This window comes from Myotis davidii, unplaced genomic scaffold, assembly GCF_000327345.1.
Source record: "Myotis davidii unplaced genomic scaffold, ASM32734v1 scaffold332, whole genome shotgun sequence".
In the NCBI taxonomy this organism is placed as follows: domain Eukaryota; kingdom Metazoa; phylum Chordata; class Mammalia; order Chiroptera; family Vespertilionidae; genus Myotis; species Myotis davidii.
The window spans coordinates 4,916,563-4,930,590 of NW_006285779.1; the positions used below are offsets into that span (position 1 = coordinate 4,916,563).

A 14,028-nucleotide genomic window follows, 5' to 3' on the forward strand; every position below is an offset into this window, starting at 1 on the left:
GGCTACGGTTTCCACTCGGATCCGGGTTTGGGTGCGCGCGACCAGGGAAGCTCGTTCCCACCGCTGCGCGCGCCTCCGCGCGCCCCTGACGTCCACACCCCAGCAGCCCCCGCGAACGCCAAGTCGCCGGCGCAGGCGCAGTCACTGCTCACCCCCGCTGTCTCGGGGGGAGGAGCTTGCTTAGTGTGACTCGGAAGTGCTTCTTCCCCGAGGCAGAGAGGAGAGACCTCCGAGCGCCGGGGTGTGGAGGTGGCGGCCGGGCCCCGTCCTCAATATGCAGCGATTACTCCTTCCGCCCTTGAAGGCCTTGATGGGGGGCTCATGTCTCCGACTCCTGGGTCCCAGGGCGGCACCTCGAATGCAGGTACCGCACCGCAGCGGAAGCGGGCACCGGGAGAAAGACGGTAGATGACCGACATCACGTTTCCGTAGCTCCTTAGAGTTCAAGGCGCGTGTCCTTGTTTCCGGAGCCCCTGCGTTCCGCACTGGACCTGCCACTTACTAGCTGTGTGTTAGTTACTAGCCAAGTTAGGTAACCTTCCTGTGCCTCAGTTTCCTCATCTCTAAAAATGGGGATGACAACAATACTTAATTCATAAGACTTCTGGAAGGATTACGTTTAATATATCTAAGCACTTAGCACAAAGTAAAAGCTCAGTACATTTTATCCAGATATTTGATTCTTGCTAAAAGCCCCCAGGTAACCAAGTTAAGGATTGTGTAACTCCCTTCTGCAAAGAAGGAAATTGAGGCCTAATTTAAGTTGTCTAAAGTTACTTTAGTTAGAAGCAGGAAACCAGATTTGGTCTTTTGGCCCTCAGGGATGTCTCCCCTCCACTAACAATTGCTGCATTGAGTGACTGTTAGGGACTGGGAAGCAGACGAAACTATCAAAAGGCTACCGCCCTGGAGGAGGGCACACTGTAGTTATTTATAATTCATTTATGAAGGTTTTGTTGGGTAAGGGAACTGTGTTTGAAACAAAGGAAGCAGGAGAGAAGGGACCAGGCCCCGTTGTCCCACAGCTCATAGTTTAGTGGGAGACGGGGAGGAGCCTAAAGTGTGCTGAGAGTGACCTGCTGCGGACCTAGGATAGCCTGGGAACACTTCCCAGAGGAAAGAGGTGAAAATATCAACCAGAGGAGGTGGCTTCCAAACTGAGGTCTGCCGTGGGCATTACAGGCACACCTCGGAGAATGCAGGTTCGGTTCCAGACCCTTGCAATAAAGCGAATGTCACATAAGCGAGTTACGTGAATTTTGGGGTTTCCCAGTGCATATAAAAGTTATATCTTCATTATATTATCGTCTGTTAAGTGTGCAGTGACATTATGTCTAAAAATTCAATGCACATACCTTAATTTAGAAATACCTTCCTGCTAAAAACTGGTGACCATCATCTGAGCCTTAAGTGAGTCGTCATCTTTTTGCTTGTGAAGGGTCTTGCCTTGATATTTATTGATGGCGGCTGGCCGATCAGGGTGAAGGTTGGGGTGGCTGTAGCAATTATTTAAAATAAGATAACAATGAAGTTTACTACATTGATGGACTTCCTTTCATGAGAATGATTTCTCTATAGCATGGGATGCTGTGTGATAGCATTCTACCCACAGTGGAACTTCTTTCAAAATTGGAGACAATCCACTCAAACCCTGCTACTGCTTTAGCACTAAGTTTATGTAATATTCTAAGTCCTTTGTTGCCATTTCAACAGTCTTCACAGTATCTTCACCAAGAGTAGATTCCATCTCAAGGAACCACTTTTTCTCCTTCTCCAAAAGAAGCAATTTCTCGTTTGTTCAAGTTTTATCATGAGGTTACAGCAGTTGAGTCACACTTCAGGCTCCAGTTCTAATTCTAGTTCTCTTGCTGTTTCTACATCTGTGGTTATTTCTTCCACAGAAGACTTGAGCCCCTCAATGTCATCCATGAGGGTTGGAGTCAATTTCCAAACTCCTGTTAATATTGATATTTTCACCTCTTTCTGTGAATCACAAATGTTCTAAATGGCATCTAGAATGGTGACTCCTTTCTGGGAAGTTTTCAATTTGTTCAATGTAGGGTTGCCACAAACCTTCAATTTGCAAAACAAACGCAATATCTGCAAAACGCAAAAATTGAAGCACAATAAAACGAGGTATGCCTTGTATTTTCATATATACATATATATTAATTGATTGCAGAGCGGAAGGGAGGTAGAAACATCAATGATGAGATTCTCATCAATCATTGATCTGCTGCCTCTGCACGCCTCCTGCTGGGCATCAAGCCCACATTCCATCATGTTCCCAGACCGGGAATTCCTGGTTCATAGGTTGATGCTCAACCACTGAACCACACCGGCCAGGCTGACTGTATTTTCTATCAGGGAACAAGGGTGTCCCAGAAGTCTTATTTAAAGATCCTCAGAAGAAATAAAAGAACCCATGTCTAGGTTTAGATTTAAGTCTGGGGGAAGTATGCAGAGATCAGAAGGTTCATGTAGTGTGGCAGTGGATTGGAATGAGGCCAAGACTACAGGCAGGAAAACTAGTAGGAAGGTGGATACAGTAATCCAGTGAAGAGATGATTTACCGGGGCAGCAGCAGTGGAGATGTTGCACAGCACAGTGGGACTGGGGTGGGTAGCAGTGAAGTGAGGTCTTTCCCTCTCTCCAGTGGTAATTTATCTGTCTTGATCCTTAGTGTGGTTGCAGCTGTGGGATCAGGATCCCCTTGAGGCCAGGGCAGTACAGCACCATCTCTGAAGTAGCTTTACAATCTGGAAGGGGTACAGTGTCCCTCCCTTCAAAGGCTGCTGAGCGGGTAGTGGGCCGATGGCTCCTGGTCTGCAGTGGAACAGTAGCTGGAGCAGTTATTCTTGGTGGAGTAACTAGGTGAGTAATTTGCTCATAGCAGTTGTCAGCTCTTTGGGTCGTCAGTAGAGGTACAGGATGCCCAAGGGGGAAAGGACCCCAGGAATCATATAGTCTAGCTCCTTCATTTGACAAATGCAGAAACTGAGGCCTAAAGAGGGAATATGACTGATAGCTTGCCCTGACATAGAACAGTTTAGGGTTTATTTAAAAGGAGCACTTCATAGAGACTGGTTTAGATCTTAATTGTTAGCTGTACATTGTTTGTGTATATTTCCCCCTATAATCAGAGTTCAAATTTGTCTCAAAATTTCGTATACAGTTAGTTTGAATTAAACCCAAATAAGTTTGATACATCAAAATTAGTTCATATGCCTCTTGGGTCTCTTTATACGTCCCTTTCCCCCCTCACACCCCCACCCCGCCATTTGCAGTTTTTATTGAAGAAACCCAAATCATTTGTCCTATAGAGTTTCCCAGTCTGGATTTTTCTGATTGCATACAATGGTGGTGGTGGTTAATAAGTCCCATTGTCCCCGGTATTTCCTGTAAACTGGTTATTGCTTGATCAGCTTCAGGTTGGGACGGGGGCAGAATACTTCATAGGTGATTATAACATTTATAAATATTTAGTGTCTATTAGAGATGCCAACCACCATTGGTGATCATTGCTCAGATTCATTATTTCATTAGAGTTTAAAATTGTAATATTCTAGTAGCTCAGCTCTACAGAGAAACTTTCCCTCATCAATAATTGGGTTATCCTAAGGTACACTGTATATAGGAAAAGCAGAGTAAATACTTGATTCTTTCCCTTTATTTACCAATTTTCAAAATAATAAATTGGTTCCCACGTACCCTCCAAAGGTAAACAATAAAGTGTTCATTTTTAAGTATCATTATGAGCTCATAGGTTTAAACATACTTGGTATGTTTCAATCCATTGCAGTGATGTTTTGCTCAAATTGTCCCATCCTTAGTCAGTGAGAACCTCTCAAATTGGCTCCAGAGTCGTTTTGACAGGACCCTGGTAACCTTTGAGTCCTTGTTTTCTGGATAAAATATTCCAGGCTCTTCTTGTGCATTTCCTGCCTCAAGCCTAAAATCAGCCTTTTACTTACACTAACTCCTTTTGGTGAAAATACCTTTGGTTTTAATTATGTGTTCTCAAATTCTCTCCACATTCCCTGTGCCCTTATTTCAAATACTGACTGTGTTATATAGACTGTTATGGGAACTGACAAATGTGAACTTTACTGTCTTTAAATTTACTTAAGAACCTAAAGTGTGTTATCTCTATATCAAATCTCTCTTCCTTGGTTATGCATTTAGGGCAAATTTCCTTGGTCTAAGGGTTGATTTTGCTGTTTCTGTCAAAATTCTAAGCAGTAAGAGAAGAGAAAGGTGTCAGGAAACAATGAAACGTTTACCTTTATTTAGATCCACTTGTTGCCATAAACTATTATGAGTAATCCATCATTGAGCATCCTCTTCTCTCTCTCTCTCTCTCTCTCCCTCCCTCCCTCCCTCCCTCCCTCCCTCTCTCAAATTTCTTTCCTTTCCTAAGATTGACAGAGTCTGGCCTCTCAATGGTAGATTGGCATTTAATAAAGGAGATGAAGCCACCTACAAGCCAAGAGGAATGGGAAGCAGAATTCCAAAAATACCAGCAATTTCCAGAATTTAAAATGTAAGTATTATAAAAAATCAGGTAAATGTCCCACGAGGTCCACTCAGTCTCTTGCTCATTTAAACGTGTCAGAAGATTAGATCCCATTATTTCTTGGTATTTGGCTCTGTTACGTTTAGTGAGCTTCCTACAGTAAACCTCCAATTCCAGAGTGATCCTGAGGCCACTGATGAGGAGGAGGGTAGACCTATCAAGCATCAGGACTGCATTCCATTGGGAAATAAAATTGAGATGGATGTTTCCTCTTGCTTATTTTTTGACTTCCCTTTTCACCCAGCTTAAATCATGATATGACACTGGCGGAATTCAAGTTCATCTGGTACATGGAGTACTCACACCGAATGTGGGGTCGGCTTGTGGGCCTCGCATACATCCTGCCTGCTGCCTACTTTTGGAGAAAGGGCTGGCTCAGCCACAACATGAAAGGACGTGTGCTTGCCCTCTGTGGTTTAGTATGCTTCCAGGTGAGACTTATTCAAGTTTGGGAAACACGAGATGTTTCCAAGAGCTTCCTAGTTGGCATTCTTTAACAGAATAGGTAAGCGTGTGGATTTTAGTCTAGCAGGCCTGGCTTTAAGGCCCAGCTCTACCATGTAGTAGGCAAGTTCTAACCTCTGTAGGCTATGCTTCCCTGGCCTGTAAATAGGGATAATAATAGTACCTACTGTTTAGGTTGCATGAATATTAAATGAGATCATGCATATAAAGAACTTAGGTTAGCTGTGACCGGTTTGGCTCAGTGGATGGAGCGTCGGCCTGCGGACTGAAGGGTCCCAGGTTCGATTCCGGTCAAGGGCATGTACCTTGGTTGCGGGCACATCCCCAGTGAGGGTTGTGCAGGAAGCGGCTGATGGATGTTTCTCTCTCATCCATGTTTCTGACTCTCTATCCCTTTCCCTTCCTCCCTGTAAAAAATCAATAAAATATATTAAAACAAAACAAAACAAAACAAAAAACTTAGGTTAGTGCCTGGAATCAGTAAGCACTCAAATATATTTTTGTGTCACGAGAATTAGAGTTTCTTTCCCACCATGGCTCTCCTGGATTCTCATCTCTTCCCTTTTTCTATCTGTGCGGAACTGGGATCCCTATGGTAGAATGGCTGTAGAAGCAAAAAAGAAAATTCCAAAAGAGAAACAGTTTATGGGATGAGAGACTTTAAAATATAGATGTAGCTGAGAGGTATCAAAGTACTGTATACTATAAATGGTAGAAAAAGATCATTGAATGACTCTGAGGCTGAGAGCCAAGAAAAGTGGTATTAGAAAAGACATGAGTATTTAAACATCAAATATCAAAATTTGATCAGGAGGAAGTGAGTTGGTTAATTTAACGTGGAAATGGTGAAATTATGAACCAAATAGAAGGAAATGTGGAAGTTGGAAGAGATGTAATATAGGCAATAGAAGCAAATAAGGAATTAGACATTAATAAAAGTCTAATGGAAACTAGGGGAGAGGTGAATGCCTGGCTGGCTTGGCTCCGCGGTTGAGCATCAACCTGTGAACCAGGAAGTCATGGTTCAATTCCCAGTCATGGCACATGCCCGGATTGTGGGCTTGATCCCCAATGGGGGACATGCAGGAGGCAGCCAATCAATGATTCTCATCATTGATGTTTCACTCCCTCTCCCTTCCTCTCTGAAATCAATAAAAATATATTTTAGAGAGAGAGAAAGAAACTAGGGGAGGAAGGGTAAAACAAAATGAAAATTTGTTTAAAAATGGGGAAAAAAATGTCACTAAGGACAGACTCTAAGAGAAGCAGAAAATTGAAGATGGCAAATAGGGTATGGAACAAAGAAAGTGAGGGCTAGCAAATCACACTCTATACTTCATCCTCCAGTGTTCTGTGCAGATGAGATTAAGATAGGACATCCAGGGTAGTCATAAAGGGGGAAGAAATGCCCAAAAAAGGTTTCCCAAGGAGCATATATTTACAAGAGGTGGGAGAATTCCACCTTTTGACATGATTCTATTGTCCTGGCAGGGCGGGGGTGACAGGGCTAGCCTATATAATAACAGCATAATACACAAATCGGCCCAAAGGCCAAACAGTGGAAAGACCATCCGGGACCATGCTATGACACCCACTGGGCACCAGGCCAGCCAAGGCAGGTGCAATGCAGTTGGTCAGGGGCCCAGCCATTGCCCCATGATCACCCTGCTGAGGGAGGCCCAGTGATCAATTGGGGGGCTCCACAATCACCCCAAAGAGGGAGGCTCAGGCCACTGACCCGCAGGCTGCAGTGGGTGGGCAGGGCCTACCTCTGCAAGGGAAGCCGGTGCCGGCAGCCAGGGGAAGGAAGGCCTACTCTTGTATGAATTTTGTGCATCAGACCTCTAGTATTTATATGATTGGAACTGACACTTCGGTTACTTGAAAAAGATAGTATAAGCAGGAAATCATAGAATAATAATACATACCTTAACTTTTAAACATGTCCTTTCATTACCTTTATTTTAAAACTAGAGGCCCCGTGCACGAATTTGTGCACGGATGGGGTCCGTCTGACCCACCCCAATGGGAGCCCATTGGGCGGGGCCAGCCGTGGGGTCTAATGATGGAAGCTATAGCTTTCCCCCAGCTGGATCTAGTTATACTTTAAGGATGCCAAAAGAAAACCCACAACAGAACTGTTTTGAATTTCACGTGCCATGAGATGAAGTTGTTTATGTGTTGTTTGCAAACGTATATCAAGATGGATGTTGGCCCTTTAATGATTTTTGCATCTTCCTGGTGCTCTGCCCTGTTTCCCAATATGATCTTCATGTCTGTTTAAAAGTTTTTCTGTTTTTGAATGTGCCTACCCTTTGTTGTTGCTTCTGGCTGCCTGTGGGTCCTCTTTGCCGTCCCTTTTAAAGAGAGATTGAAAGTTCACCAAATTGCAAGGCACCACAATTTCACAAAATTCCCCCCCAGCCTCTCTACATTCCTCAGCAAAGGGCTGCCATCCCGTTAATGCTTAGGTCACCTTTTTGGCTAATTTGGAAGGTCTCCTGGGGCTGCGAGCTGTGGAGGGAGAATTCCACACCTTGGCTGCAGTATTAGCACAGCCCTCTGGAGACTCTGGTTGGGGACAGAAGGGACTGATAATTATTTTCTTGTGCTTTCACTAAATGTTCATGCACCAGGGAGCCAGGCAGTGATTAGGGGTGTTGGGGGCTGGCCGGGGCAAAGGGCCGCAGGCGGTTTGCCGGCTGGCCCTGCCCCCATTGGGTTGGGGTGGGGGCGCTCAGGGACAGGGCTAGCTGGGCGACCGGCCGTGGTCGTCCGGTTGGTTTGCCATTTGGTCGCTGGGCTTTTATTATGTAGGGTGAAGAGCCAAGGCCTGTTTTTTAGTCCTCTGATTGGAGTTCAAGCTCAGATCTCTTACACCCCCATAAACTACCATTTCATTTTCATTTCTCTTAAGTGAGAACTTAGATACTTGCAAAGCAATCTGACTGCAAAGCCTTACCGATTTTTACCCCCACAAAGCTTTTATAATTTTCTATTCCCACTGAACTTGATAGTTGTTTTTAAGCATTCTCAAGCTTTCCAGAACATTCCATCTGGTTTTTTTAGAAACAGCTCTCTTTATATTCTCATATTTCAGTGGTTCACATAATATTAAACCATATCAAGTATATGTAAGGTTTTGCCCACAGATAAGCTTTTGTATGCTTTTCTATATTTGACTTATACTTCAATAAAATGATAATCTAATCAGCAGTTAAGTATTTATGGTGCTGTATGTGAAAATGTGGTTAAGTCATGATTCCTGAGATACAGAGGATTTGGGAGGGGCATGGAAAGGAAGTGTCAGGTAGGGAGTATGCCTGATAATCGATAACTCACTTTTTCCGAACGTCAAGTTGAATAGACAGTTTCAACTTTGTTTTCTTTGCCTCTTCTCTTTTTGGTCCTAGGGTCTGTTGGGATGGTATATGGTGAAAAGTGGATTAGAAGAAAAGCCAGATTCTCATGACATCCCCCGGGTCAGCCAGTACCGCCTTGCTGCCCACCTGGGGTCAGCCCTGGTTCTTTATTGCGCCAGCTTGTGGACTTCGCTCTCGCTGCTGCTTCCTCAGCACCAGGTAAAAATCAGTCTGTATTGTTACCAGTTCCACACACGGCTGACAGGTAATTCCGGCTCTACTAGGAAGTTATGTCAAAATGTACATATTCCCTTGGTGACATCTACCAGTTTACCAGCAACCAGATAAAACCAAAGTTTAGAGGAACATTAAACTTTGGGACTGGATAGCTTTGAGACTGCAGAGTAAAATGTGCAGTTATTTTGAGCTGGAGCAACTCATTTAAAGGAGAAATAGTATAAGAGAGGAATATTTTGTCAGCATTGCCTATTGGAAAAGGTGAAAACGTGAATTTTAGAAAAAGTGGGACGGAGTACCAACAATCAGAGGTAGCCCAGCCACTCTGGAGGGGTGGGAATGGCAAGGCAAGGAGGCTAGAACAAGAGTGAGTGCTGGCCCTGTGGTGGTGCACAAGATCCATCGTGGGTTGTTGGTTCTTTAGATGGCGACCTGCCATTCATCAGGCCAAACAGTACAGTAAACCTAGTGATCTTGCCACAAGGACTTTCTCAGTAGGCCAATTACAGTTTTTTCTAGTTTTGTTTTTTTTTAATGAACAGTATTTTAGGTATTGAAGACATGGTTGACATGGATAACCTGTTCATGGAGTAGGTTTTAGATGTCAATAGAACTTTTAAGTAGAATCATCCAGTAGGTACTTGGAGCCAGTGGCCTGGATCCCAACAAGGACAGGAAATGTTCACTTGTCAGTCATCCCACAGGGAAGCCAGATGGAGTTGAAACATTGGTACAGTAGACAAATCCACATCTGAAAAATTCCTGTTCTCCTGGCTTTCAAAGCCAAATTTCTAAAATGAATTGCCTCTATGGATAGCTGTACATCCTGACAACCCATTCGTTCCTTTCAGTTCTTATCTGGCTTCCCAACCCACCTCTATATATATCCACCACACACTTACATATACACACTCATTGCCAACAGTCTCTACTGACTTTTTAATTATCAATGAATTGTTTTTCTCTTTTTAACATTTATTTATATTCCACTAATTACAGAAAGGATTTGAGATAGTCAAACATATAGTTGGAAATGCGGTCCAACACAGTAGCTCACTAGCTACATGTGGCTATTTAAATTTTAATTAATTAATATTAAATAAAATTAACTTTAAACAAACTTGTTATTTACTTCACCTTTAAATAAAATTAACGTTTTATTTAATTTTAAGTTGCTCTGGCCTCGATTTAAGATCTCTTTATCCACTTATTGGGGGCAGCACAGATACTAGAACATGTCCATCATTGCGGAAGTTTATTTGACAGCCCTGACATCATGCTACAAAAATCTCAGTAATGATACCTCATTCTTCACGTACTAGATTGCAAAGCATTTGAGGGCAGCACTCTGACTTCACCTTTCTGTATCTTTATGGTTACCTGCTTATAAAGTTCTTCATAAATATTTGCTGACTCACTGATTGGTATCAAAAGTTGGCTATAGCAAAAATAAATTTAGACTTTACCAAAAACACAAGAATCTCCACTATAGACATTAAATGCCAGAATCTCCACTATAGGCATTTTATGCAATTTTGATTCTGATTATATTTGGTAAGCATTAAATGTCACACACAAGATGAAAATCCAGTCCTATATTTTAAGCCACATCATTTTAACCATGGTGAAGCATCCTCCCTGCCCACCTGAACAATGCAAATCTTGCAGTTATGAAATAGGTACGTATTGAGCACCTAATGCCAAGCCTTGGGCTAGGGCTACTGTAATAAGACAGATGGCAGTTCCTGCCTTCACAAAACTTATAGGATCGCAGAGAAGACAGGTGGTAAATGTATACATTTAGTAAAACATGATGTGTGTCAGAACAGAGTATCTGCTGGGAGTACCTAACCTCGTTTAGGGGTCAGAGAATATCTGGCCTCAAATTGTCACTTGGCTTTGGCCTTGGAGATCTTTGCTGCCTCTTGTAGTTCCTGCAGAACTGTTAACTTGAGTGATTTTTTTATTTAGTTGCCTGAAACCCGTCAGCTCCTGTGGTTGAGACGATTTGCTCACGGAACAACAGGCCTGGTGTTCCTTACAGCTCTGTCAGGTAGGACTCTTCAAGATGGCTCAGGTCTCCTGCCTAATGCTTTCCCCTTTCTTCCTGTAACGTCATATTTCCTTTTCATATCTGCCTTTCTCATACCCACCATCTTTACCCTCTGTTTCTGTTCTTTCCTCCCTTCCAAAAATTCTGTGTAAGTCAGTTAAACAAAATTATTGAGAAGCTGCCTGGATCCACACTGCCTAGACTCAAATCCTGGCTTTTAAAAATATATATATTTTATTGATTTTTTACAGAGAGGAAGGGAGAGGGATAGAGAGCTAGAAATATCAATGAGAGAGAAACATCGATCAGCTGCCTCCTGCAAATCACCCCCTACTGGGGATGTGCCCGCAACCAAGGTACATGCCCTTGACCGGAATTGAACCTGGGACCCTTCAGTCTGCAGGCCAATACTCTATCCACTGAGCCAAACCGGTTAGGGCTCAAATCCTGGCTTTACCACCTGTGAACTCAGTGACCTTGGGTGAGCTTTAGACCCTCTCATACTCAGTGACCTCATCTGTGAAATGGGGATGATGATAATAATGAGTAGAATATGTGAAGTGCTTACACCAGTACCTGGCATGTGGCAAAAACTATGTAAGTATTAGCTGTTATTATTCTGTAAACGTTATTGTTATTATTACCATATAACAAGATGGGTCAGACAAAAGACCTTCCCTCAAGATGGTCTAGGGTAGGGAGTTCATTGGGGCAAAGAGGCCAATGCAGATCTTTCTCATTCTTTAAATCACACCTCTTCCTCTCTCTTTGTCGAACTGTGTTATCCAATACAATAACCACTAGTCTCGTGACTATTTAAATTTAAATTGTTTAAAATTAAGTAGAATTTAAGGGTTAGTTCCTCAGTCACATTAGCCACATTTCAAGAGTTCAGTAGCCACATGTGGCTTAGCAGCTGTTATACTGGATGGCAGATATAGCACATTGTCATCATCCCATGAAGTTACATTAGACATCAGTGCTTTAAAATAAAACCATCAAGCCGAAACTGGTTTGGCTCAGTGGATAGAGTGTCAGCCTGCGTACTGGAGGGATCAAACCAGTGATCTCCCCAACCCTCCCCTCCCTCTTTTCATGGCGTAAGAAAATGAATTTTGACTTGATAAATGGCATTTACAGAATCAAGAATATGATCTAAACATCCCTGAATCCTCTTTGATCGTAAATTATGGAATCAAAATAATAATTTGATGATAATAACTCACGAATACCCTGTTTATATGCTTAGTAGCCAGTAACATATCCAGGATTTGGTTTATAAGCGTGTGTTTTCTTTTTCCATTTCTTTGTTCATTTAATAAACATTTTTTTGAGCACTTGAGGAAGAGATAAACAAAAACAGTATGTCAGACAGTGTTCAGTGCTGTGGAGAGAAACAAAGGACTTTATGGAATAGCGGTAGGGTGGGGAAGTGCCGTCTTTATGGGATCATTGGGGAGATCTTTTTGATAAGGTGAGTAAATTATGCAGATATCTGGGGGAAGAACTCTTTCAGAATAGATCAGTAGTTCTCCGTGGGGGGAAATCACTAAGGAATTTTTTCAAAGGAGCATGTCTCTCTAGAGCTTCTAGTTCATTCCTCCAGGGGAGGCATGCCAGAATCTTGGGGTGGGAGCAAGTGAGACTATAGTTGTTTTTCTTTTAAGCTCTCATGGTGACTGTGATGTATATTCCCTGTTTGAGAACCCCTACTGTAAACACTTATATATATAAGGCACTTCCTTTTATCTAACTCTGGGATACTGAACTTTTTCTTTTTTAATCTTCATTATTGAAAGTATTACATGTGTCCCTTTCTTCCCCCCATTAATCCTGTCCAGATAAACCTTTTCCGTGTCAGAATGGTATTTGGCCTCCTCTTTCCCTCATTTTAATAAATACCGTTGGCCTTGGCATGCAGGGGCTTTTGTGGCAGGACTGGATGCTGGGCTTGTTTACAACTCCTTCCCCAAGATGGGGGAATCTTGGGTCCCAGAAGACCTTTTCACCTTCTCTCCCGTCCTGAGGAATGTTTTTGAGAACCCTACTATGGTGCAGTTTGATCACCGGATTCTGGTAAGTCTGGCTGGTGGTTACTGGCTGCTAAGCACAGGGAGCCTCTCACAGGTTTGGGGTGTTCGAAGCACTGATTACAATAGTGAGAGGATAGAGTGGGCACCAGATTTCCTTTTTTTTTTAAAGAGGAAACTGAGTATCAGTTTTCTAATGTGCTGTTTTTCTCCTAATTACCCACACACCCTCCCAGCCAATTTCTGGCTTTCAGGATACTGCCAGCTTCTTAAAGTTTGAATCTGCTTTTCACCATCTAGCAAATGATAACCTCCCTGAATCCTGCACACACATAGGAGAGTCATTTTAGCAGATAAAAGGCTGGGTAGAGAAGAGAGTGTGAAGACAGTGGATGCTGATCACATAGCTGTCAGAGCTGAACCAGGACCCCCCCAAGGAGCCAAGAGCATCATATACTTTTTGTTTTATTTAAGTAATATTTACTTAGGGCCTGCTATGGGTCATGTTAAGATTGGTCTGGTACTCTGGCATGATAAATTGAAGATGAGCAACAAGGAGACCAGTGAGAAGCAGCAGTGCTATTGCAGTAATGCAGGTGAGAGTGAGAGTGATGGGGTTCAAGGCTTCATGGTGGGAGTGGGTTTAAGAAGAATGATGAAACTGAGAGAGGTTGTAAGGAATAGAATATTGCTGTAGAAAGGAAGGTGAGGTGAGGAAAGATAAAGGAAGATTCCAAAGTTTCTTTGGGGGCATGCTTAAAAAATGACCAACAAAAATAAGGCTATTGGAATGAGTGCTGAGCTAGATATGGGATATGTCAACAGATGGAGGTATGTTAAGTGTGAGAGGATACAATACATCCACACAGAGAAGTCCAGAGGACTCGGATGGCACTACCACCACCTCCTCTACTCACCGCTCAGGAAAATAATAACCCTCATGGGCTGGAATACAAGATTACTGTAGGTGTAAAATTAGGGATAAGAGTGCAAAGAATGATTTAAAATGTGAGGGCCATGCCTGGGGGGCACCACAGTGGAAGGTGGATAAGATCACCGAGAGAGAGAGTGTGTATAAAGGGATAGGTGCAGAAACGTTAGGTGGCACATCTGCATTTAAGTGGCCAGAAGAGGGGTGGGAAGGAGACTGAGGAGCAGAAACCAGAGGTGGAACTGCAGGGGGCTCCCTGCCTGGGACAGGGAGGTGCCTGGTGGTTACTCACTGGTTCTGGAGGAGATACATGGGAGGTGAGCGGAAATCAGGAGGGTGGGCGCTTCCCACTGGCTCTGGATGAGACTCTTTCC

The 14,028-nt window shown here is 43.2% G+C and overlaps 1 protein-coding gene across 1 annotated transcript in view; it reads left to right on the forward strand.

Annotated features, from left to right (window-relative positions):
- Positions 1-267: 267 nt before the first annotated feature.
- Positions 268-14,028, forward strand: part of LOC102762974 (cytochrome c oxidase assembly protein COX15 homolog) — a 15,588-nt gene continuing 1,827 nt past the window's right edge. The window contains exons 1-7 of the mRNA XM_006756566.2: positions 268-364; positions 2,684-2,874; positions 4,421-4,543; positions 4,821-5,007; positions 8,455-8,622; positions 10,612-10,693; positions 12,615-12,769. Coding sequence (XP_006756629.1) covers positions 275-364; positions 2,684-2,874; positions 4,421-4,543; positions 4,821-5,007; positions 8,455-8,622; positions 10,612-10,693; positions 12,615-12,769 — 996 coding nt within the window. The 5' untranslated portion in view covers positions 268-274. The remainder of the gene's footprint in view (positions 365-2,683; positions 2,875-4,420; positions 4,544-4,820; positions 5,008-8,454; positions 8,623-10,611; positions 10,694-12,614; positions 12,770-14,028) is intronic.